This window comes from Conger conger, chromosome 16 (genome assembly GCF_963514075.1).
Source record: "Conger conger chromosome 16, fConCon1.1, whole genome shotgun sequence".
NCBI classification, from domain to species: Eukaryota; Metazoa; Chordata; class Actinopteri; order Anguilliformes; family Congridae; genus Conger; species Conger conger.
The window spans coordinates 8,783,255-8,809,633 of record NC_083775.1 but is presented as its reverse complement, the minus strand read 5'-3'; the positions used below and the strand labels follow the sequence as shown (position 1 = coordinate 8,809,633).

The 26,379-nt window shown below is 45.8% G+C and overlaps 3 protein-coding genes and 1 long non-coding RNA gene across 4 annotated transcripts in view; 2 read left to right on the top strand and 2 right to left on the bottom strand.

The window, feature by feature from the left end:
- Window positions 1–26,379, top strand: part of LOC133114291 (large ribosomal subunit protein uL3) — a 294,631-nt gene that overhangs the window by 47,061 nt on the left and 221,191 nt on the right. The window lies entirely within an intron of this gene.
- On the bottom strand, window positions 831–11,659 carry adsl (adenylosuccinate lyase). The gene is made up of 13 exons (XM_061224019.1): window positions 11,376–11,659; window positions 7,876–8,079; window positions 6,926–6,970; window positions 6,631–6,710; window positions 5,994–6,165; window positions 5,732–5,778; window positions 5,291–5,381; window positions 5,119–5,188; window positions 4,034–4,181; window positions 3,279–3,369; window positions 3,037–3,126; window positions 1,571–1,747; window positions 831–1,157 (listed from the first exon to the last, which is right to left on the bottom strand). The coding sequence occupies exons 1-13, from the start codon at window positions 11,520–11,522 to the stop codon at window positions 1,071–1,073; spliced, it is 1,449 nt and encodes a 482-aa protein (XP_061080003.1). The 5' UTR covers window positions 11,523–11,659; the 3' UTR covers window positions 831–1,070.
- Window positions 14,421–16,251, top strand: LOC133115272 (uncharacterized). Its single transcript, XR_009705615.1, has 3 exons — window positions 14,421–14,556; window positions 14,738–14,803; window positions 15,050–16,251. It is a non-coding gene; the product is annotated as an uncharacterized LOC133115272 (long non-coding RNA).
- Window positions 22,351–25,614, bottom strand: atf4b (activating transcription factor 4b). The gene is made up of 3 exons (XM_061223127.1): window positions 25,429–25,614; window positions 24,063–24,518; window positions 22,351–23,787 (listed from the first exon to the last, which is right to left on the bottom strand). Exons 2-3 carry the CDS (start codon window positions 24,391–24,393, stop codon window positions 22,862–22,864), a joined length of 1,257 nt encoding a protein of 418 aa, XP_061079111.1. The 5' UTR covers window positions 24,394–24,518; window positions 25,429–25,614; the 3' UTR covers window positions 22,351–22,861.

Genomic DNA, 26,379 nt, shown 5'->3' with positions numbered 1-26,379 from the left:
CGGGCGTTTCCCATTGGTTGGCTGGGAAAACACACACATTGTATTAGGTATAACTGCTCGTTAACGCAAATGCATTTTTCAAGTTCTGTTCAACACTTTTTGTGTTACTTAGTACACATTGTGGCAAACTTACTATTTTTGTTTTAAAAATACAATACAAATGTATATGTTAAACACGGTCTGTGTTAAGTATCAGCAAATTCCTGGGCTGAATGGCCTGTTCTCGCCACCTTTTATGTTGTTATGTTATGTTAAATGTGTTGTCCTTAACAAGACATGGAGGCGTTAAAATGACAGTGTCAGAAGACGTGGTGGAGAACAACGAACCAAATGTGTTACCAAAGCAAATGTGTTACTGACTGACTGCTGGTGCGATGCTGGGATTTTCACACAATCGGCCCACAGTCTAGTTTACAGAGGATTGGTGCGATATGCAAAAAAATAAATAAAATAAAAATACAGCAAGCAGCTGTTCTGTGACCAAAAACACCTTGTTACTGAGAAGCCAGAGAAGAATGGGTAGATGTGTTCAAGCCAACAAGCCCATGAACGCTTAAATAACAGCTCCTTTCAGATCTGGACAGCTTGAGCAAGGCCCTTAATCCTTGTCCTCTACTTAGTCTAATCAAATGCAAGTTGTTTTGACTAAAAGCGTCAGCTAAATAACAGTTTGTGTATGACCCTTTATGACCAGAGTCTTACTTTTTAAAAATAATACAATGCAAGTTGACTCCACAGTTCCAATATCTCATTACATTCTATGCTCTTTGGCAGAGAATTGTATCCTAGGTTGTGAGAAGTGACAATACAAGCAAGGAGTTTTACTGCAGCACTTTTTTTTATATTTTTATTCCAATACAGCTGCAACACGCACGGTTGTTCAGGGGCATGGTCGGATGCACCTGTAAAAAGGGATCTTCCGTTTGTAAGTGGCGCAAGCTTCAGGTGAAGTAGCGCGAGGACCCACAGAGACATGGGACCGCAGCGTTGCGATAACCCGGGTGCGAGTCAGTGACAGAAAGCCCAACCCCAGTGGACTCAATTTCTGATCTGTGCAGCCACGTCAGGCTTCAGAGCTCCAGCTCAATCTTCACGTCCATCTTGCTTTTGTACGGCTGGAGAAGAGGGCGCACCTCCTCCGTCAGAAACCTGGACACCTGGAATGTAGACACGAGATAAAGCTGGAGATGTCATTCCTGTTTGTTCTTCACACTGGGGCTACTGGGTGGGCTAAGAACCGCTGGGATAAAGGAAAAATAACAATAATGCAATTAAATCAGGTCGGTTGAGAATTTTACAGGGCAGCCTGTAGCATAGTGCCTAAGCTACATGACTGGGACCTGGAAGGTTGGTGGTTAGATCCCCGGCGTAGCCACGATAATATCTGCACAGTTCTCGAGGCCTTGAGCCCTTTACCCCACATTACTCAGTCTAATCAACTGTAAGTCGCTTTGGATAAAAGCGGGAGCTAAATAACTTGTCATGTAACAGCGTAGAGTTACTCGTGTAATCAGAGTAGATGGGCAAGCCTAAATGCAGGCTTTTTAATTTCCTGTCCAATGCCGGGTACCTGCTGAGGAGCCCGTCCCACGAAGGTTTTGGGGTCCAGGAGGGCGTCCAGCTGCCCCAGGATGGGAGCGAAGTAGGGGTCGGCCTGAACTCGGTCCAGGAGGTCGTTATCGCCCCCTTCCTGTTTGACCACAGCTGCGGCCTGCTGGGAGAGCACGCGGATCTTCTCGTGGCAGTCCTGAAAGACCACAGAGCCGGGAGGGAGGCGTTACAGCTCATCGTGTGACCTGAAGTACCGCCGTCAAATTCAGGGGCAGCCTGCAAGCCTAGTGCCGAAGGTACATGACTGGGACCCGGAAGGTTGGCGGTTCAAGCCCCGGTCGTAGCCACGATAAGATCCATGCAGCTGTTGGGCCCTTGAGCAAGGCTCTTAACCAGAAGACTGAGCAGGGGACAATCCAGGGAGTCTCATCAACTGTAAGTCCCTTTGAATAAAAATGTCAGATAAATAACTATTGTAATGTAGTATAGGGAGTGAAGTATAAATACGGGGGGGGTATCGGCGCACTAACACAAGCTCAAACTTATTCAGCTAAAACTAAAGAACTAAAACTAAAACTAAGTAGAGAACGAAAAAAGAAACCAAGCAGTATTTTAATCATGCTGAATGAGTTGAGCTGTTGTTTCTCATTGTGTCATGTCAGTAAATCGTGTCAGTACATCACATCGCCAGTGTGTGAACGCTTTCTGGTCAGTCTGTAGCAAAATATAACAAGGTCAGCATTCCTCAGAGCACGTCATTTATATTACAACTGAAGACTCTCACCCCTGCCCGCCCCCCTTTCCAAAAAAGTGAATTATATCTGTGACCCTGAAAAGGAAACTTTTCAAACACAGTAACATTTATTTGTGACTTTGACTTTGTTTTCACCAACTTTTTAAAGAAGATTATTGTGACAAAGTTGCTAAAATGGTGTAAATGTTTCCCCCCCCGCATTTGCTCCTGTAAATAATTTACCGAAGGCCACAGGCAGCCTTGCACCTGTTCACATAACCTGCAGCTCTGCACTACTGCCCTGGAGCAAGGGCCCGGCCCAGTGTGTTGAGTGGCAGCACAGGCGAACGAGGTCAGAATCTTGGTGTGTCGTTGCATAATATGTTTCTAAATCTAGCAGCTTCAAAATGAAATGCTTAGCAGCAGATCATAATAAGTATCAGTATATTTTTTATATAGCGCCTTTCTCAGATCCAAGGTCGCTTTACAAAAACATAAAACAGGCGAAAATGCATATAAATACAGATTTTAAAAAGCACAGAAACAAAAAAGAAGCAAACAGGCAAAATAAGGTTATATACAGGCAATAAAAGAACATGGAATCACAGAAAGAGAAGAGTAGAGGTGAAAGTTGAAGGAGGGAAGATGTGTGATAGGGATGTTGAGAGAGGGTCTAAGTATGGTAGTGCAGGAGGAAGAGGCGTGTCTTGAGTTTGGTTTCGTGATGACATCACCCGGGGAACGCCCCTCACCTGCCGGTTCCCGCCGGCCTGGACCATGGCCATGATGATGTTCTCCGTAGCCATGAAGGGCAGCTCATGACGGATGTGCCGCTCAATCACCTGCAGGGGGCGACAGAGAGCAGAGCATTTCAGATCAAGTCAGATAACCCATTTAAAAAAATTTAAAAAATTTAAAAAGGAAATAATGCCTATGAAATAATTTTGCATGCATGTTCCTTTTGGTGCAATGATGTGCCAGTGAGACGTGTTACCTTGGGGTACACCACTAGGCCCTCTGTGATGTTTTGCAGGGTACTGAGGATGATATCGGCAGTGAGGAAGGACTCGGGCAAGGAGATTCTCCTGGGAGACGGAAAGACCGAACTAAATCAATGTTGTAACCTTTTATTTTTCTACATAACACTCCACATCACAACTGTTATGCTTAGGTAACATGTCCTCTGTTCTGATTCACGTCAGTAACGCGACAGTGAGAGCCGATGACAGCGAGCTTAACCCTTTCGTTCCCAAGCCGGCCTGTGGAGCACCTGTAGCGTAGTGGTTAAGGTAAAGGCCCGGGACCCGCAAGGTCGGGGGTTCTAATCCCGACGTAGCCACAATAAGATCCGCACAGCCGTTGGGTCCCCGAGCAAGGCCCTTAACCCTGCATTGCTCCAGGGGAGGATTGTCTCCTACTTAGTCTAATCAACTGTACGTCTGCCAAATGCCATTAATGTAATGTAATGTAATGTAACCCCAATATGAAGTGGGTCCACCCAAATCCCAAGGGGCTTTTGGCTTTGGCTGACAAAGTTGCAGGGTTTTAATAGGGGCTGAAAACAGTAGTATAGCAGTCATTTTGATTGGCTGAAAAAGGTGTAAGGTTGAGAGTGCCTTACGAGGCACCGTTACGGGATTTTTCCGGTAGTTGCGCTCGAGTGCCGTACGGGACTGAAAGGGTCTAAACGGCGACCCCCCCCTCTCCCGGTCGATCGCTCCCGCCCTCCCGGGGCGTCACGGGCCGTACCGGTTGGCGCTGTCGTCCAGCGTCCGCTCCAGCCACTGGACGGAGGCGGTCTGCAGCGGGTCGGACAGCAGGGCCACCAGGTGGCGGGCCAGGCTGCAGCAGCGCTCCGCCCGCATGGGGTTCCGCTTGTAGGGCATCGCGCTGGAGCCTGGGGGGGCAGAGACCGCCAACTCAGGCGTTAGGAACAGTGTGGAATTTATATAGGGCTTTACCATTGATGCCTTGCATTGACCCATACACTCACTCACTCACTCACTCACTCACTCACTCACTCACTCACTCACTCACTCACTCACTCACTCACTCACTCACTCACTCACTCACTCACTCACTCACTCACTCACTCACTCACTCACTCACTCACTCACTCACTCACTCACTCACTCACTCACTCACTCACTCACTCACTCACACGAACGAACGAACGAACGACTGGCTGCCATCCAAGTCACCAACCAGCTCATCAGGAGCAATTGGGGGTTAGGTGTCCAACTCACTCTTACATACACTTGTTTTATTATTACTGCTAGCTTCATATTTGCCAAGTCTGATGTTGTTTGTTTTGTTTTAACAAATAGTTTACTTGACAGGGTCCCAGTTCCTATACATGTGGTCACTTCTGTCACTGTACTTCCCTCTATGGATTTCAGCGCACTAGTACCTGCTAATGCACATTGTTGTACATCGCTCTGGATAAGAATGTCTGCTAAATGCCTGTAATGCAATGTCATGTAACATTTATTGGTGGTGATGACTAACATGGGGGAAATTAATCAGGAACCTGCCCATTGTTACACAGTAGGGCCTGGACAGCAGGAGGCGCTGTTCACCATACGTAATTGTTTTTGCTTCAAATGCTTTTCTGTACTTTATTGAGCTTGTCTGGTGTATTTCTCAAAGTGAAAACGCTGCCTTCTGGTCCTCCTGCTTGGCTCACCAGGCAAGATCAATCGAGCGCAGAAACTTTATTATTTGAATCCAAATGAATTACGCATTGGACCCATGTCTGTTGTTCCCCAGGGTGCTGTTCACTAACAGTGAGGTAAACGGGAGTCACGGTGACAGCAAAGGCGGGCGTGGCTCACCGATCTGCTCCTTCTCAAACGGTTCCTCGATCTCCTTCAGGTTGGCGAGCAGGCGGATGTCGGTGCAGATCTGAGGGAGAGGGGAACAGCAAGCACACAGAGCTCACAGATGAGCAAGACCTCCACTCCACTGGGGGGCAGTGTTGCACCGAGTGAGCAGTGACAGGCTCACCTTGTGAACAGTGGCACCTAGGCTGGCCAGCACTGACAGGGAGTCTATGTCCACCTTGCGGCTGTAGGTCTGTCCGGTCACCAGGTAGGCCCTGGAGAATGTGCACACATTAACTGGAGTCAAAACGACAATTTCTGCACAAATATACAAATTTCATCATTTCAAATTCATCCCAGAAAGTTCAGAAAGCTAGGTCATAAATAATTTGAACATTTTTGCATGGTATGCAAGAACTAATTTAGAAGTGAAATGCCCAAGTCTGAAGTGTGCAAATAACTTCATGTGTTAAGACCAGGGGAACTTCATTTAACATGTCAGTTAAAGTTGTAGACTGTGTGTTTTAAAAGTTTCAAATCAGGTACAGACTGAAAATTACCAAAATAAAATACATTTTTAAAAAGCATTCACAAAACAAGAAACGTGATCAAATGTAGAACCTACTTTTTAAATCCAGCCATTTCTGTGACCAGTCTGTCAAGTTCCTCCACCTAGAGTGGAGAGAAAGTAGAGACTGTGGAGTGGAGACCAACAAACTAACCAAGCGCTCATCCTCATACACTTCTGCATTTCCACTTCTCCCTTTCCTTTATTCCCTCCATTCTCTCACTCCCGCTCACTGTTCTGCACATCCTGATGATCCATCTCTTAATTTCCCCCCCGCCCCCGCCCGCCCCCCGATCCCAGCCCAGTGGTGTGTGCTCACTTTATCATGGTCCCCCTGGAACAGCTGCAGGAAGCTGGCCTGAGTGCCGGTGGTCCCCTTGACGCCCCGGAAACGTAGGTCGTCACGGGCGCGCTGAAGGTTCCTCACGTCCATGGCCAGGTCCTGCAGCCAGAGGCAGGCCCTCTTGCCCACAGTGGTCAGCTGGGCCGGCCTGAGAGGTTGGCATGCAGACGGTCACCACGGGGAAGCTCCGTCAGGAGTACGATCAAACCGTGCCAGTCCTCAGGTAACGACAATCACGCCGGGTACACGTTGACTGCACTGACAATCCTGATGGACACCACTACAAAAGGTGTTCACCTCCACTTGTGGGGGTAGTCCATGAGGCAGGATTATGGAGCTAGCTGGGTAACTGCACTGAGTAAAACCCAGGACCCATAGTCAATGCATCCACCTAAATGAATAATCCTGCTTTGTGAAACGGGGCCTGGAGGAGTTCAGCTCTACAGCCCTTTTAATGGCAGTTTTATCTCCGAATGAGACGGACTTTCTGCCAGTGTTTGGCAGACTCAGATTGTTAAATGCAAGGCTAAAACCACAGTGTTGACACATCAGATACTATGGGCTTTCAGGACCGGCCCTGGCCCACCTGACGCACTCAGACACACAGACTCACTGGTAATGGGTGAAGCCCAGGGTCGGCAGGTCGGCGTATTTCTCTGCAAAGTTCGCCAGCCTGTCAATCACTCGCGCCAGCTGAGAGAGAGAGAGTCAGATCAGACACAGAGGGTTATATTGGGGTCATGCATGTGCGCGCACACACACATAGACACACACACACACACACACATGGACACACACACACACACACGCGCGCGCACACACGCACACATGCGCACACACAGACACAGACAGACAGACACAGACAAATAGACAGACACAGACACAGACAGACACAGACCGTCTCTCACCTTGGGAAGGAGGATGTCAAACCCATCACGCAGCACAATCAGGTCCTGAAAGAGTCACCAGGCACAGGAAATAAAACTCACAGAAACACACTCTGAAACAAAGATGCGCTCTGACACAGCAAAAAAATTCCAATACAGAGTAAATCACTGTGAATAAATGACAACTGGACAATCCAAATCTACTGCCCGTCCACTAGGGAGAAAGAAGCAGTGTGTCAAGTCCCTGTGCATGTGACTGACAATGCAGTGTGCTGTGTGCCAGTGTAAGTCACATGACTGAGACTGTGGCAGTGAAGTCACATGACTGAGACTGTGGCAGTGAAGTCACATGACTGAGACTGTGGCAGTGAAGTCACATGACTGAGACTGTGGCAGTGTAAGTCACATGACAGACTGTGGCAGTGTGCTGAGGGGCAGTGTAAGTCACATGACTGAGACTGTGGCAGTGTAAGTCACATGACTGAGACTGTGCCAGTGTAAGTCACATGACTGAGACTGCGGTGGTGTGCTGTGTGCCAGTGTAAGTCACATGACTGAGACTGTGGTGGTGTGCTGTGTGGCAGTGTAAGTCACATGACTGAGACTGTGGTAGTGTGCTGAGGGGCAGTGTAAGTCACATGACTGAGACTGTGGCGGTGTGCTGTGTGCCAGTGTAAGTCACATGACTGAGACTGTGGTGGTGTGCTGTGTGCCAGTGTAAGTCACATGACTGAGACTGTGGCAGTGAAGTCACATGACTGAGACTGTGGCAGTGTAAGTCACATGACTGAGACTGTGGCAGTGTAAGTCACATGACTGAGACTGTGGCAGTGTAAGTCACATGACTGAGACTGTGGCAGTGTGCTGAGGGGCAGTGTAAGTCACATGACTGAGACTGTGGCAGTAGGGCGAGCTTCACAATGGTCAAGTCCGGCGGAGAGGCGGACGTGGCGGGCCTCCCCACGCCTCACCGTGTTGTCGCCCACGTAGCAGGAGGTGGCGCCCAGGTGGATGATGGGAGCGGCGGTGGGGCAGCAGTGGGCGAAGGTGTGCACGTGCGCCATCACGTCGTGCCTCAGCCTGCGCTCCTCCTCAGCCGCCATGCCGAAGTCAATGTCCTCCGAGTGGGACTCCATCTCCTCCACCTGCGCTTCTGTGATGGGCAGACCAAGAGCCTGGAGGAGAGAGGGAGTGAGGGGGAGAGGGGGAGAGAGAGAGAGAGAGAAGGGGAGAGGGGGAGAGAGGGAGAGGGGGAGAGAGGGAGAGAGGGAGAGGGGGAGAGAGGGGGAGAGAGAGGGGAGAGAGGGAGAGAGGGGGGGAGGGAGAGAGGGAGAGAAGGGGAGGGGGGAGAGAGGGAGAGAAGGGGAGGGGGGAGAGAGGGATAGGGGGAGAGAGAGAGGGAGAGGGGGAGAGAGGGTGAGAGGGGGAGAGAGAGAGGGGGGGCAGGGAGAGAGGGAGAGATAGTGAGGGGGAAGAGAGAGAGGGAGAGAGAGGGGGAGAGAGTGAGAGGAAGAGAGAGGAGGAGGAAAGAGCAATAGGCAAAGTGACAGAAAATGAGAGAGTCAAGAGGACAGAGGGAGAGGGAAAAGGAGAGCAAGCGAGGGAGAAGGGGAAGAGAAAAAGAGAGGGAGAGAGAAAGGAGAGAAACAGATGGAGAGGGGAGGAGGAGAAAGAGGGAGTGAGAAAGAAACTTATTTATAACTCTGCGAGAAGGCAAAAGACAGACAGACAAAGACTGCCCCCACGGACATAGAGAAGCGTAACGGTGGAGTGCATCATCCAGGTGAGAAATCGGTGGTGGTTTCACCGTAAACACTCTGGGATTGTGAGATGCGAGATGAAAGATGCATACATCCATAAACAACACTGCTGGGCACGGCAGCTTGTGACATCTGCACAGGGGGGAAGAGTGTCCCTGCACTGAGCTCTTTGGTGCTCTGACATTTTTCACTCGCTATTTTAGGCCCAAGCACCGTGTCCTGACATGCCAAGAAAACCCCAGTGACACAAAACATATGCAAAGCCCATGCACACAGGAGATTAATGTTTTCCAAGCATCTTTGTAAACTCTCTCACAACTGGGACAAGGGGCTCGTCCTCAGGAGGCATATTCCTAGTTTAAAAACACAAATAGACACACACACACACAGACACACACACTCTCTCACTCACAGATCACTTTATTAGGTAGTCCTGTACACCAGCTTGTTAATGCAAATATTTAATCAGCCAATCATGTGGCAGCAGCTAAATGTATAAAAGCATGCACACGTGTTGAAGAGGTTCAGCTGTTTTTCAGACCAAAATGTCAGAATGAGGAAGTGTCTTTGACCGTGGAATGATTGGTGCCATTCAGGGTGGTTTGAATATCTCAGAAACTGCTGATCTCCTGGGACTTTAATGCACAATAGTCTAGGGTTTGCAGAGAATGATGCAAAAAAAACTAAAAACATCCAGTGAGCAGCAGTTCTGTGTGCAAAAACACCTATATATATATATATATATAGGTGTTTTTGCATATATATATATATATATATATATATATATATATATATATATATAAAATAAAATAGATTTGTTACCCTCCCTGACTGCTGACGAGACTGTCTGTACAGTTCATGTAAAACTTGTCCTTGTCTCCCCTTTTAGCAGGTCAGCCGGATACATCCACGTGAAGACCAGCATGCCACTCATTAGCCGATAACTTCCCTACTGTCTCACTGCAAATAAGGCAGCGCGAGGAGTTAATAAGGACTGAATAGACAGGGAGGTACGACGTGGGTATTGGTGTTTGCGATTAAACACTGTTAACCCATTACAAGTCGGGTGGCACAACAGAGCAGACGGCACCAGAGCGAAGGACATCAGAAAGATCCAGGAAAGGCAACATTCCATCATGGGTGACCAAAGGAGAACGTGAACAGCAACAAAAACACCCAGATGCAGGAGTGCACCGTTACCTAAACCAAGAACACCAAAGTCCACACACTTGCACTATGCACCCAAACTCGACACGATGCCATTGATTAAAATGGACACCCACTGCCTATAAGAAAGAAACCCACAGACCAGCAGTCAGGCTTCTGCCCTCTCTGGGGCCCTGTGATCCTTGGTATAGCATAAGACTAAAATGTTCTGAACCTATACTTGCCTCCTGCTTTTCATCCTTCCTTCAGTCCTGGTTCCTCAGCCATTTCCACAACAAAAGGAACACTTGTAGCCTACTTTCTTGTTTTCGTTGTTGACACGTCCGAAATTATGTTTCAAAGACAGTCTTCAAAAATCTTCTCGACTGACACGGTTCAGCTCCCCAGCTAAAAGGCTGACTTGTCATCAGTTGTCCAAACAATATTGAATTTCAAACTAAACTCAGACTTTTTAAAAAAGCATCCTTCAGATTGCTCCATAGCCACCCTGACCTCTTTAGATATCTTTCACTTTCTTTCCTTGGATTTGCTTTTGGATGACATCGCATGTTTGTGTTATAATACACTTAGTGGTTGTACTGTACAGTAAATGGGCCTCTTGTCCGTGCATTCTCGGTGATGCGGTGCAGTGCACTTATGTATTCCCGCCAGAGGCACCGATACTACTACTACTCCGCTCCCTTTTGTCGCTCTGGATAAGAGTCTCTGACCAGCTGACCTGACCAGAATCTAACGATAGTAAACTGTTAGGCAACCCGACCCAATGAACTGTGACCTCAGGGTAAAATACCTCGTGGGTTTCAATCCTAAAATGTAGTGGGGGCAAGGGTGGCGAAAAGGGGTTCTGTGTAATACCATAATGCAATGTTCCACGCCCCTGTGGGATTAATAGCCTGGTTCATATTGCTCTAAAACAAACACTCCTTTCTATAAATACAAAACGCATATATATTTATTTCCATAACTACTTTTTACCGTCAAAGTGCTTTGACAAGACTTGTTCAAAAGTGACTTTTACCAAATTAATCAAAAACACAGAAAACAGGAGCAGTAGGCAAGAGCATATTCGTCATAGCATATATATCCTTGCCTAAAAACCAAAACAATGTATTTTAATAACACAATAGCCTAGTATAGGGATTTCAATGCAGCAATTAGTCATTTCCAATTTTATCCTTTCCCAATCTTGACACATTTAAGACAAGGCACGCATCGCAACAAATATCAGCTATCAGTATTTCATAGACGAATTATTTGCAAGTGCAAGTCCTCCTTAAAACTATTTTTAGGGAAGGAAATCTGAGATGACTTGCTCAAGGTCGTCGACTTGAATAGGGAGTTAACAATCACGTCAGATTTACTTATCCTGCAGCAAAACGAATTAGCAAACAGAAAATAGGGTATGTGGATATGTAGCTAGCTAGCTAGCAAGCGAGTGAAACTTTGCATGGGCAAATTAGTTAAACAAAAACAATCTAGCTTGCTATATGCAGTTGTCACATAGCTAGCTAGATGACCGGGACGCGCTAAACACGGTGTCAGACCTTTTCCGATTTGGCCAAGTAAATCCACAGTCTTCTCCAGGTTGTGAATTTCTTCCTGTCGCTGAAGTTATAGGCCATCTCTTTACTGGCGTACCGTGACACCAGAGGCGACCGATACTTCATAAACTCATCCTCAGCTGCATCCATGACTGCTCGAAACTGTTGTCGATCCGCCTGTGAATGACCAAAGCACACTCCTACAAACTACAAACCACTACAAGCCCACTACTGCTGTCTCTCCACTCCAACCCACATGTCCTAACAACATTACGACATTTCGCAACGGAATCCGACAGGAGGTCGCTTTGGGTTTTGTACGACATATTTGTCGGGAAACGGCAGAAGGTCGACATTCAGGTAACAACGAAAGCTGCAGACGCCTCAGTAAGTTAGGGACCGTCAAACAAGTGCATGATAACGTCTTTCCTTTTGAATTAACATAACACATCAATTGAATATAATTCAGTTGCCTATAAGAACACTTCTACAGTTTAAAATATAAAACCATTTCAAGCACTGTTTGAAATAGCTGAAAAAATATATATTTCATGTTTTTATTTATTTTTTCATGGGAACATGCAGTATCCATCCATCCATTATCTTAAACCGCTTATCCTGAACAGGGTCACAGGGGGGCTGGAGAAAAAATCTTTTACACTCTCACGGGACAGGAGAGGAGAGTGTACTGAACAGGAAATGTTTTATTTTAAGCAAACAGGATCATTAATCACAGGCAGGACAAGATATAACAGAGATTGAAACAAAGCTATTGAGCAAAAGGTTTGGGCCCAGATTGTATTTTGTCCATAGTGTATGGATTTATTTTACCAAAAGGAAACATGATGAAATATGATTGCATGGGCAAGGATGAAAATAAATTAATCTTGAAAATGGCAAAAGCTATTTATACTGAAAAACGTTTGAGCTGCATTTTTACTCCTGTTTTCCACTCTGGTTCCTCAGCGGTGGAATGACTTGCCTGCCACTGTCAGGACAGCAGAATCCCTCCCCATATTTTGACGCAGCCTAAATACACACCGTTTCAAACTATACCTTAGTCCTCCTTCCCAATCCCCCCTTCTGATATCCCTCTTGTCTAACCCTAACCCTTAAAAAAACAAAAAAGAATTGCACTTATGATGACTGTCATGTTGTTTCGAATAGTCCTTCATGACTATTTTACTAGTTATGGATTTCATGCTTTAACCTGTGGAAGAACCTCTGCACCTATGTCACTTTGGATTAAAAGTGTCAGCAAAATGACACTATCTGAAAATAACTTTTAAACATGGCACGTGTTAATTTGTAGGCTATTGGATACAATAAAATAAAGTTACTTTTATATTTGAAAGCTAAATAACAGGTAATTATTGTTAAGTTATTAAGTTAGTTATGCACTTGTTCGACGGTCCCTAAATGTCCCATTTGCCGAATGTCGCAATAACTTTATTTCTCAAATGACATGGCTATGCACCTGCATGCATTTGAATTGAAGTAATAATTATGCTGAAGAAAAAAGATCAAGATCTATTTCGCGATTGTCCATAGTAGCCTAAATTATATAGTTATTATGTAATTATATATATAATTATATAATTATATAGCATAATCTGAAAGTATTCAGTTCTACAGCAACTGTTTCGTTTCGTTTTGTTCAAGGTGGCGATAGGGATTGTGTTTTTTGGCAAAAGGAAGTCAGACAACAAATGGACAAAACAGGTGCCTCCCAAGGTGACCGAGATTTTAACCGAATAATATCAATCAAACAAGTTGTTTTTGTATAGCGCATTTTACAATTAATTTCGTGTGTAAAGTGTGTGTGTGTGTGTGTGTGTGTGTGTGTGTGTGTGTGTGTGTGTGTGTGGGGAGGGGGCGGGGGGCGGGGGGCATTGGCGCGGTGTTGCAGGTGCTGAAATCTGGGAGACTCCGGGACCTTCCGAGTGACGTGCGATGTTTGTTATTCAATATATTCTGAAAGCATCTACCGTATATTAGCATGTATCACGTTGAAAGAAACGCGAATACCATCTAGGTTTTGCTATCGATTCCAGTCAGTTTGTGTAAACAAACGCAAACCGTAGACAAACGTGTATAGTCGCCGGCAGAGAGTGATATATACATTTTAAAGGACTACCGTTTGTTTGAATGAGTGCTTGTTACTTCACTTGAAAACATTGTTCAAATGCTTGAATCGTTTACAGCCATCAAACTGTAAAGGGACAATTATTCAGATTAAAAGTTTTGTTTTTATCTACAAAGACCTAAAAATGACCAAGAAGACTCATTCAGTGCATGGTTGGTGAGGCTGTGTGTGTGTGAAATATTTTCCTCTTCAATTTGTACTAAAACTTCCTGCACAATATGCTGGATTGGCCTGTAAAATGACCAGTCTGTCACAGTCTAATAAACCACTGTTGGTATTACTGTCACAGAACTGTCACAACCTGTCAGTTCCGGCACATCACGAAATGACACTCAAAATTATTTTTCTTTAAAAGAAAATGATGGAGAGTAGTTGCACACCGTACTGTTGCAATGAGACCGTGACTGATTAAGTACTTGCTATAAGCTACAAGTACTTACTGTATTACTTAATCTGTTGAAGTCCCATATACTTACTGATACTGTGTGCAGCCACTGCCCATCATTTTATTGAGTAATCTTTTTTTATTTTTTTTTATTTTTTATGTTTATGAAAAGACCTAGCAGTTGTTCCTCCGAAACCAAATAAGGATTGACACAAACTCAAAGAAGATCTTCTTCTTGGTGGATCACCCCCCCCAAAACTTGTCTCTTGTTCCAGGAGGCTCATCGGGCCAGGGCTTGGTGCCGGCGGAGCTGATACACACGGACAGCGGTTACTTCACAGCGGGACTGCCGGCAGAGTCCCAGCACGTGGGGCTGAAGGAGATCGACTGGCAGGGCGGCGCTGGAGCAGAGGGGGGAGTGGAGGACCAGAGCCTGTCTGCTGGGGCTGACAGGCCTGGGTCTCTGGAGCCCGGAGAGGGGGGAGGAACTGGGCCAGAGGCAGGGGCAGGGGCAGGGGCAGGGGCCAGGGGGGCCCAGACCGGCGGTGACGGACCGCGGAGGGGCTCAGAGTCCGACGGACACAGAGAACCTCAGAGGCGGACGGAGGAGGTGTGTGGAGCGGCGGCAGCCGAAGCGGGTAGCGCCACAGCAGGTGAGTTCAGCTCTCAGCTGAAAACAAGCAGGGGCCTTTAGCGTGTGACTTCAGGAGCGTCCGTCGCTGAAATGCGGTCAGATCAGCGGTGGAATGACAGGGAGAATTTCAGAAAATGAATTTGTCCCCTTTTAGAAAATGAATTTGTCCCCTTTTAGAAAATGAATTTCTCCCCTTTTAGAAAATGACGGCACACAACAGAGCAAACCCAGGAGAAGAAATAGCAACGACAACGTTCGTCCAAATTGTAAGTAATCAAACAGTTCTGTGGTTAATTTGTGTATTATGTTCAAGGTTGCATTGTGGATGTAGCTGGCGGTTTTTTTTTATTTGCCTTAAATTGTGTTATGCACTTGTAAATCGCTTTGGATTAAAAGCGTCTGCCAAATGACTAAAATGTAAATGTAAACGTAAAATGTGAGCTCTAGGGCCACATGTTACGTAATGTTCACATAAAACCGGTGTACACTAATTAAGTCTCTTTCCTGTACAGTGACAGAACAGAATCCATTGCACGAGAGCTTGAAAGAGAAGAAACATGGAATACTGGAGCAGGAAAACCTGAACTGATAAACCATGGAAAAGGTGTTGGAAACTGATGGAAAAGCAGTTCATGCACACTGGTTTCTTTAAGCCTACACCATTCATTATGCAGTTTTCCAGTATTTCCAGTAATTTACAAGAGAGTCAATCACAACCAAGTTCAATCCTGAAAAGAGATTGAACCATTATTACATATTTGATGATTTCATGCACAACAAGCATTACTATTGCTACATGTTTACACGATTAATCTACAAGGGTTCAAGTTTTTATCTATGTGATCGCTCTAGCACTTGGAACGGTACTTCCCTCTAGGGTATTCAGCACTCTTGCTTATGATTTGCACTTTATTGTGACGTTGCCCTGGATAAGAGCATCTTCCAAATTACTAGAAAGGAAAACCCCAACATTTTTGGAAATAACCCGAAGCTGTGTTATTTACACAAGCTATCATGTGTATTTGAAACACACGTGCGGGAAAAAATTAAAACGAGACATTGTTAGACGGTTGGAATTATAACCGCTGAACACACATGCTTCCTCTTCCTTCTTCCGCTGGTTGAGCGCAGTGATCCCCACACCTCATGCACGTCTCTCGCTTCTACACATTTTCTCCCGCATTTATAAAAACACAAGATAGCTTGTGTAAATTAGACAACTTTGGAGTTGCTGTAAGGTGTATTTCTTCACTTTAGGCTACTGGGTAGGCTACTGACTCCTATAGGCTTCAAGTCTTTATGCTAAGCTAACAAGTTATGCTAACATGGAAATTGAGCCAGTGAATACACAAATATGAAATTAAATCGACCATCTGAGTAAGTCGGAAAAATTGTATATTTCCCAAAATGTTGGTGTTTTCCTTTAATGTATTGTAATTATATTTTGATCACTATGCAGACCAAGGAACTGTACACAGCTTACTTTTTATTTTTTTAAATTTTATTCTTTCATATAGATATTTACTACAGTACCTTTCTTGAAGATGAAAGTAACAGTGTTCGTCTCTCTTCCATGTTGCAAACAGGTTTAGTTTACAAAAACGTCTGGCAAAAACCAGGTGTCTTCACCATTTGAGTGTGGAGAGTTAATCTGTAAAAGTATTTCACTTTTCAGTCAAACTTCAATTTCAATTAATGAAATCATATTGACTTTTAAACCCATCCATCCATCCATCCATTATCTGAACCCGCTTATCCTGATCAGGGTCGCAGGGGGGCTGGAGCCTATCCCAGCATACATTGGGCGAAAGGCAGGAATACACCCTGGACAGGTCGCCAGTCCATCGCAGGGCACACGCACCATTCACTCACACACTCATACCTACGGCAATTTAGACTCTCCAATCAGCCTAACCTGCATGTCTTTGGACTGTGGGAGGAAACCGGAGTACCCGGAGGAAACCCACGCAGACACGGGGAGAAAATGCAAACTCCGCACAGAGAGGCCCCGGCCGACGGGGATTCGAACCCAGGACCTCCTTGCTGTGAGGCGGCAGTGCTACCCACTGCACCATCCGTGCCGCCCGACTTTTAAACCGAGATTACTAAATTAATTTTGTAGCATTGTAGTTACATTTAAAGTGTAGGGATTTTCAACCAATATGTAATTTAATGGTTGAAAGTTTCAGTTTGAATTCAAATAATCAAAAGAACTGTTCTGTCCAGCTGATGAATTAGAAACAGATGTTTATTGATTGATAATTTCAATATGATTCCTTGTTAAATAAGGTGTAAAAACCAAAATCCTTCAGGAAATTTAAGGCCTAGATGATAGTGCTTTTATCAAGAAGAGAAGTTTTGCCACACTGTATTTTGGGTTTAATGATAATGTTTGCTTAGGAATAGGAATGACAGCAATGGGCCCACGAAAGTAAACATTGCTCAGTAGTGCCAGTTATACATGCTACTTTGTGGAAAACGCATTGCACTTGACTGGAAGCTACGTTCTTGGGAAATAGGTTGAATAGGTTTACTATTGCATTCATTATGAACAACAAACTCAATTCTGGTCTATGTTGCGTTGAAAGACTAAAACTGTCATTTTATTCTGCTTAAACATATTCAAAGATCTTTACAGTATCTTATGAACTTCCTTTGTGTGTGTGTGTGTGTGTGTGTGTGTGTGTGTGAGCGAGAGAGCAAGAGAGAGCAAGAGAACAAGATATAGAAATAAATAATTAGCTTTCACAAAATTAGACATGTTTGTCCTTACTAGCACTAGGGGTCAGTATTTGACAGATATGGTTGCTTCCAGTAATCATATTTGTACTAGGTGTTCTACTAACAGTGGTAGATTGTAGTACATGGGAGTAGGCCTTTTCTATCATTTGCAAAGTCCTTCTCTAAATAAAAATGACAAAATGTACATGTATATTCCTTAAATAAATGAATGTTTTTAATTAACTTCAGTTTTCTGTGTGCAGTCTAAATTACATTAAACTTATCCCAGGTATTATTTCCTCTTTATTTAATCTAATCTAATTTATTTAAAATTTTTAGTTTGGCTTCTCTTCATTTGGTTTGAAATCTCTTTTGCAAGAAACAAGGGGTGGCTACAGTATTTAAAAATTAAGTTAAGTGCATGTTACTGAAAGCAAATATTGGCTTGCGGATTACTTGTATTTCATTCAGAACTTCCAAATACAGTGAGCATTTTAACTAAATTTTACCAACTGAATGTAGGCTGGATAACAGGCTTTTTTGTTATTATAATGACCTCCCCCCCGCCCAGAAAAAAAAGAAATAGAAATTTGCATCTGAATTTTAAAGACATTTTTAAGATCTCATTTCCAGGTTGCATTCTGGCTGACCTGCTTTCTTGTTCATATTATTGTAATGGTTTGAGGAAATGGATTGAAGCACTCGAGTAATGGGATTTAATCATTTTAAGTAGTCAGTGGTATTTTTAGTTTAAGACAGTTTTACTATTTTCAATTGAGTAATGACTTTCTACATTTCCACACAAGTTGAGACAAGTATGAATTTGAATTCAAGTAGTGGTTGAGTGTACTTGCTCCAGGTGTAGATTTGCATTGATCTGCTAAAAATGTGCCTTTGATGTTTGGTTTGACTTGGGAGCTGCTCTCTCTCAGTGGATTACTGTAATTGGCGAGATTAGGACTCAGGGATAAGTGCTTGCTATATATAATTACTAAACTAGGTGGAGATTGTAAGGGCATTTTCCCCTAACAAGATGCACCCAAGTACTCACGTAAAACACCCACAGGCTTCAGGTCAGATCAGTCAGAGACAGCAATGCTAAGCACGTCGCCTGACACAGGAGAGGTTTCGCTTATTTGCGAACTCTGGAATTAGAACTGAAACAGAGACTTCCCTTTAACTGCGGCATTACTGTGGGTGTCAGGACGTATGGCACAAAGGGGAAGGGGGAGTTTTGGGTGGACGAAACTTCACTAGCAGAGAACTTACCCGTGTGTCACGGTCTGAAATCAACCAGCTGTGGTCACAGCTTATGAAAAAATAAAAAAATAAAATAAATAAAAAAATAAATAAAATTGCCCTTGTCCTTATCTTTGTTGTACAGGTAGCAGTTGAAATTGTACTTCCCTCTAGGGTCTTTCAGCGAACTTATCCCTGGTTATGGGTATGCACTTTGTTGTACGTCGCTCTGGATAAGAGCGTCTGCCAAATGCCAATAATGTAATGTAATGTAATGTTATGAATTTACGGAGTTTTCAGAAGACAGGACAAAGTTTTGGTTTGAGAAGGGAAATTCTGGTCTTCCACTTTTCTGCATCGCTATAAAAACAAAAGCCAGCAGCCAATGTGATCCTGGTCTGTTGAATGCAGGTCAGTTTGCATCAGGGGTACAATTGTCCCACGCCATTATTGCAGTGACCGCTTAAGTCAGCACAAACACACACCCACCCTCTCTGTGGCAGAACGCACTGGGCAAGAACATGGCTGCCACCAAACTGCTCAGTTGCTCATTCACTTATTGCTCCCTCGAAGAGGAGTATCACTTTTAAGCGAGGTAATCCGGATCTCAGTGTGTCGTTAACATTTCCCACTGGTCGTCAACACCTACGCTGCCCTTGTCTATTCCTAACTACAATTTATTTGCTGTTTTCATGTGCTCTTTTTTTTCAGTGCATTTCTCCTGTCCTCCCAGGATATTTTGGTCTCAAAAGGACCCCCTTTTTAAGACCTGCCACGTTCCCTCTAAGCAGAGGAATGAGTGCGTCACCTGACCACTTCCTATAAGTGTGCTGAAACATAATATGACTGGCTTGATTTTGTTACGGGCGGCACGGATGGTGCAGTTGGTAGCACTGCCGCCTCACAGCAAGGAGGTCCTGGGTTCGAATCCCCTCCTCTCTGTGTGGAGTTTGCATGTTCTCCCCGTGTTTGCATGGGTTTCCTCTGGGTACTTCAGTTTCCTCCCACCGTCCAAAGACATGCAGGTTAGGTGGATTGGAGAGTCTAAATTGCCTGTGGGTATGAGTGTGTGAGTGAATGGTGTCCGTGCCCTGTGATGGACTGGCGACCTGTCCAGGGTGTATTCCTGCCTTTTGCCCGATGTATGCTGGGATAGGCTCCAGCCCCCCTGCGACCCTGTTCAGGATAAGCGGGTTAAGATAATGGATGGATGGATGATTTTGTTACACACGACACGTGTGGGCAGTACCAGGGAAGCTCAGTCCGGACCTCCATTATTTTTGGGGTGAAGGGGAACTTCACCTCATGCCTTACTGGCTGATTTTATTTTGCTCACCAGGACTGTCAGGTGAGCCTAATAGCATCAAGCGGACACTTTCTGATAAAGGCTTTGTTAAATATGTCTATTTTACTTCATGACCCAGAATAACATGCGACTTTTGCCTATCGTCATCATCCAAGTAAATTGTAAATTATGATTTTCACCCTTCTATTACATTAAGATTTTATCACTGGTTTTACATTTGGGGCCAAATTGAGCCCAACAATTGTAATAAACACATACAATATCACAAATATTGTAATAGAAAAATGTCGACACGTAGTGTGATTCCCTTCTTATTGTCTCCCAAATTGCGAGCCTTTTATCCATAAATATGAAAAAATCTGTGAGAAACATCTCATTTTGGAGCAAAAAAATTAAAATGGTTGGATATTTTCTTACATTTTATACAGTTATAGAGGGTCAAAATAACAAAATAACACATACATATGCCAAGTTGGTACAGGACCTTGCATAGCATAGGTTAACTGGTCTTTAAGATGTGTCAAAACACTGAACGGGGTCAAACTGGCCATAAAACAGTTAAAACTAGTGTATCAACTGAGCTGAATATTGGGCAATGACCAAAAGGTTACTTCATACAAAGGCCCAATGTACAATGTCTCAATAGCATCTTTACCAACGGCATTCCAGAGTCTGGCTGTGTGTGGGTGTGTCAGGCACGAGTGGTAGACGCATGTGACCGGAAAACCAGTTCCAGCCACGGAGATCAGGGCTGTTCTAGACCAGGAGTATGGTCACTGAACAGGCAGTCCAGTTCTGGATTAAAAATATATACTGTATATAATCCCACATCAAATAAACGTCAAAAATTTATATTTAGCCGTTTCATTAGTTATTTTATTAAATCTTATTTTGGTGCTTCCAAAACCATTTTGTAAAGTCCTCTGCAAATTGAATAAAGTGGTAGTTGAACTATTTACGTTTGCCAGACAAACATGCAAGTGAATGCAAGAAACACTGTCCTGAAAAACTCACAACAAGCTTTTATCTTTGCATAAGTATAGCTTTTTCAGATCAGAAATGGATCCAACCTGCTACGACTCGCACTGTGTTTTTATTCATTTGGTTATGATTTTTTTTTTTTTTATTGAAAAAATGGCGTGTTTTCTTTGCAATGCTGGGTGTGAAATTCAGCCAGCTGGATTGAAAGACTGGTGGTGGCATTCCTGGAGAGGCACAGCACGCACGTACACACACACACTCACACACTCACACACACACACACACACACACACACACTAACTCATCTACAGCACACTGTGTCCTTGAGTTTATCCACACTCACACACACACACACACACACAGCACACACATACACTCACACAAACACACTCTCACACACACGCTAACTCATCTACAGCACACTGTGTCCTTGAGTTTATCCACACTCACACACACACACTAACTCATCTACAGCACACTGTCCTGGAGAGTTTATCCACACTCACACACATACACACTAACTCATCTACAGCATACTGCGTCCTGGAAGGTTTTATCCACACACACACAAACACACTCACTCACATACACAAGCACACACACACACACACACAAGCACACACACACTCACAAGCACACACACACTCACAGCCTTCTCGGTTTTGAAAGCTAAATTAACAACTGGTTGAACTGCTAGTACCAGATACTCTTACAACTCCCATTATCTTCAGTTAACCTCGTCTGCCTTTTCCACATGCAAAGTAAACATATCACAAATTTGAAAGGTGGTACATGCAAATACCAGTCTGGTACTAGTTGAACAAGACAATCAGGACTTTCCTCACTGGGGGAGGATAATGATTTGTTCGCTATTGAATGGAGTGAAGCTATCCAAAACCAAGAAACAGGGAAGGGCAGAATGCAACATTAAATTACATGAATGGCATTTGGCAGACACTCTTATCCAGAGCGACATACAATTGATTAGCCTAAGCAAGAGACAATCCTCCCCTGGAGCAATGCAGGGTAAAGGGCCTTGCTCAAGGGCCCAACAGCTGTGCAGATCTTACTGTGGCTACACCCACTGCAAGAGGGAGAGGGGATTGAACCACTGACCTTGCGGGTCCGAGTCCTGTACTTTACGCTACAGGCCACCAAAATCGACTGAATTTGAGTCAATGCGGGTTTGCTGTAGCGTTAATCCAATTGGTTCAGACATATTCATTCATCATATTCTCAACAGCGACATTTTATTTTTTTAGATTCTGCCATCATTTTAAGTGCAACGCTCATTTGCATAAAGGATTTAATTAGGTCGAAAGTTGCACAGAAAAATGTAAAAAGGCCATATTATATAGGAATAACAATATCCTTTGAAACACCATTCTAACCAGGCCTTGGGAATTCAACTGTTTTCCATGTGAACTGTGGTTGCCTGCAAATATGAGGAAATGAAAATGTACACAGGATTCTTCTGTTAAGCAGCCTCATTGTATTCTTATTTTGGGGGGGCAGGGAGGAAGGGCGTGTGTGGGTGCAATCCAAATCAAGCACACATCAAAGTACTTGCATTTCAGTAGTGCTTTATTAGAAAAGGAGATTATGAAAGCATTTATACATACTTAGGACAGCATTACACACTATATACAGACAGGTCAGAGAAGGTTTTTAAATAAATCTACACAGAGTGCCAACTGTACACAAAGCATTATCGACCGAGGGCTAAGAAGGGGGGGGTGGAATACAAATACACTCAACGGATAACTTACTGGACTGAAGACAAAAAGGAGATTTGAGGGGGTACCTCCCAGAGGCAGAGCAATGTAACTCAAGATCAGACTACACAACGTTGTGACCAGCGGGATCACTCTACACTCTCTAAAATGCTATTCTAAAAAGTGGACAGGTCTCATCACAATTTTACGACTGAAGCACACGACATGCCTACCGGTGCGAGTCAGGACGTGTGTGAGCGCGAGTGTGTGTTTGTGCGAGTTAGGGGAGTGGTGGGGTGGGGAGTAGACGGAGGGTCACGCGCCGGAGCGCGTCTCTTCCTTCCCAGCCGTTCCGTTCCTCGTCACGCGTCGCTCTGAGGGGCCTGGGCCTTGCGGCTCTTGGCGTTCCTCACCTCCTCGATGAGGTCCTTCAGGTACTGGATCTCCTTGCTGATGGACTCGGCCTTCTGCGCCAGCTCCCGGTTCCGCTGCTCCAGCTCGGCGCACTGCGAGCCCAGGGCCTCGTGCTCCGCCCTCTTCTTCTGCCGGTAGCGCGTGGCGGCCGTCTTGTTCTGCTCCATCTTCTTCAGCTTCTTCTCCACCACCTTGGGCGCCCCGGCCGACTTCACCCGTCCGGTCAGGGCCGCGGGCGCCGGGGCCGCGCCGGGCTGGGAGGGGGAGGGGGAGGGGGAGGGGTACGGCTTGGTCCTGGAGGAGCCGGACGCCCGGGGCGGCGGTGGAGGGGTGGGGGGCTGGGACCCGAGGTCGCTCTCGCTCTCCGAGCAGGCGGGCCCCGGGGGGGTGGCGGGGGCGGGGGCGGGGACGGGGAAGGGCTCTTCTTTCGGGGGCAGGAGGAGGACGATGTTGGAGGAAGCCGCCAGGGAGAGGACGAGGCGGGGGACCAGGACCTTCTCGGCGGGGGCGGGGGCGGGCTTCTTGCTTTCGGCGACGTCCACCTCGCTGCCCAGGTCCAGGGTGCAGGCGGGGGAGAGGGGAGGCAGGAGGGACAGGGACGGGACGGGGGAGGGCGGCTCGGACTTGATCTCCGGCTCGGCCTGGGGCTCGGGGAGGACGGGGAGGTGGGGCAGGGCGAGGCCCAGCTCCTCCTCGGGGGCGGCGGGGGGGAAGAGGAGGCCGTCGGGGTTGGGCAGGGGCTCCAGCGACGCCATCAGGTCCTCGGCGGAGTCGGGGTTGGGGTCCGGAGCACAGGGGCCCATGAGGCAGTCCAGGTCGAACTCGCTCAGGTCCATCTTCTCCGCCATCCAGTCCATGCCAGAGAAGGCATCCTCTGAACAAACAGAAGCCCCGCGGTTAAACCCACGTCACCATCTAGGCGCCGCGCCACGAAATACCACACAAGATAGGAACACAATGTCACACACTCCTAAACCCGCAGACGTTTGGAGCCATTCCCGGATTCATTTGCGCTCGAAACACTGCATCGCGTCGGCAATCCACCTACTGGTGGCCTCTAACCAGCACACCAGGGCCGCTAAAACCCGGGGTATGGCTCAAACGGCTACGGGTCAGGAGAACTGGACGGCGTCGGGGGGGGGGGCTCACCGTTGCTACTGCCGGCGCTGAGGTGCCCGTACGGCAGCTCGTCGGCAGACAGCCAGGGGAGCGACAGCAGGTCAGCCCCGGCCTTGCAGCCCAGGAGAGGGGGCGGGGGAGGGGAGGGGGGCGGGGAGAGAGAAGAGAGAGGGGAGGACGGGAAGGTGTCGGCGGCGTAGGAGGAGGACGACGAGAGGGGGGAACACGGCCCCTCGGTGAGGAATTCCTCTTCATCTTCGTCCAGGAGGTACCCCGCGGGGTCAGCCGTCGGAAACGAGGGGCCCCAGAGGAGGCCCTCCGTACCGTCCCGGCCAGGTTTCGCACTCAGGGACACGGCCATCGATCAGGCGGCGCTGCGACGCGCTGCGGGAGAGGGGCGGGCTGCGGGGGCGCGGCGACGCGAAGGAGTCGAGCGGTTCTTTCGTGCTGTCGACTACAGCAGTGCTGAAGGTTGCCACAAGGGACCTGGAGGGAGAGCAAGGTGCACGGGGTGAGTCCACAGGCCAGTGGCAGACATGACTTGACATGGCAGCTACCGTACCGCACCACGGAGAGTCAAAGCGTAACCAGTAATTTGTTTAAAAACATATAGCTCGTAAGCTGTAAAACAAGTTTTTTTTTTTTTTTGGTAAAATGCCATCATAAATATACTGTCATAATTTCTCAGCAATTCAGTTTTGATTCAATTTTTATAAAGATTTTCTTGAAAGGCAGTAATGTAAATGTGTATTAAATTCCATGGCAAAAGTGTCCATCTGTTAAGTCACACCGCACTATTCTTTGCACCAGGAAATACCACGCCTTCCGCCCCATGTAACATTTCCTTATATGGGCATGGTTCGACCGGGAACTCCGCCTTCCTCTAATCACTAAACCCGTCCAAGGGTGTTTCCATAGCAACTGCAATGACGGCAGACTGGGTGTACTGTTCGGGGCCCTCCCTCCGTCTAGTCCGTAAACCAACCATTTGTGAAAGAATAGACTTGTCCTCATGCCTGTCAGGGCTGGCGCCATTTTAATAACAAAACCAACAGCTGGCTAACAAGCCTAGAAACGCCATTTTAAAGACGCCACGTTGACACGTTTGGATAACGGTACTCGGTGCCGAGGCCGCGCTCAATAATTTCAATAAACATTAAAGCCATAGTAACCGAATACATCCTGATAAGATACACTTGTAAGATGTAGCATTTGCTTACTTTGTAACATCTTCCTTCAGCTAACGTGGTCGAGTTTACATTCGTGGTTCAGGACTAGAATGTTTTCAGTAATAACTTACAATATACCCGCTCATTGTTGTCGTTAATCGTTTACCGCCTTATTAACATGAGTTTGGAAGATAAGCTCTATTCTATTAAATATGAGATATACTTACGCCATTTTTGCAAAATAGAAGCGAGTAGCCAGTGCACTGGACCGTTGCACTGCCGGAGTTGCCGCTGCTGGGATTGCCGCTGCAAGCCGTTATCGTGCCATTTCGCACTAGGAGCGACGCCGCTCAGTTGCTTGTAACCGTAATATCTTGAAGTCTTCTGCGCAGTCGGTGGAATAATGCTGACGTCAGTGACGCGAATGAATTTATAGACCCGCGCTACTCCTAAACGTGCCCTTCCGCATATTCAGAAACGGTATCACTCCGCCAGGCCCACGCGAAAGCGTGGTTGGGTAATAGAACTATAGTTACTGAGTTACTTCTTCATAGACTTCAGAGATTCATGTATTTTATTTAATATATATATTTAATAAAACCGATCACCAGAAACTAAATTGTAGTGTTGGTTATTATTTAGCCTTTCCGATTCACATTCAGAGGAACTATTTGCTTCCAGTGAAATGAACCGTACCCGCCCTCTGTTGTAGGTATTCCTTCCGCTCATTGGTCACATTGTAGATAAAAGTAATTTACCGCAAGTAAAGATGGGGCATACGCGGGAAGGAAATGAGCAATACATGGAATGGGCGGGAACAAGGCTTTAAATAAATCCTACTGTTTTACTATTTGTCATATTGTTATTATTATTATTAGTCGAAGTAGTGATGATAATATATCCTACTTTCAAACTTACTGTCTCATCTGCTCACTTACAAGTCAAATCTGCTGCTTTCGCACAACGTAGCCTAGCTCCAGATATTTACAAAACGAAATAACCAATAAATTACTTCAAGGCACACAAAATAGGCTACGTTTCCCGTTGCTGACGGGAAATCAATCTTGGCGCAAACTTTGGCTTGGCATATTGGCTTGGTGCTTCGACTGAAATAATCAAAATACTTGATCCGGCACGAGGTTTTGTTGACGAGTGCCAGAGCACAGATAATGATAATA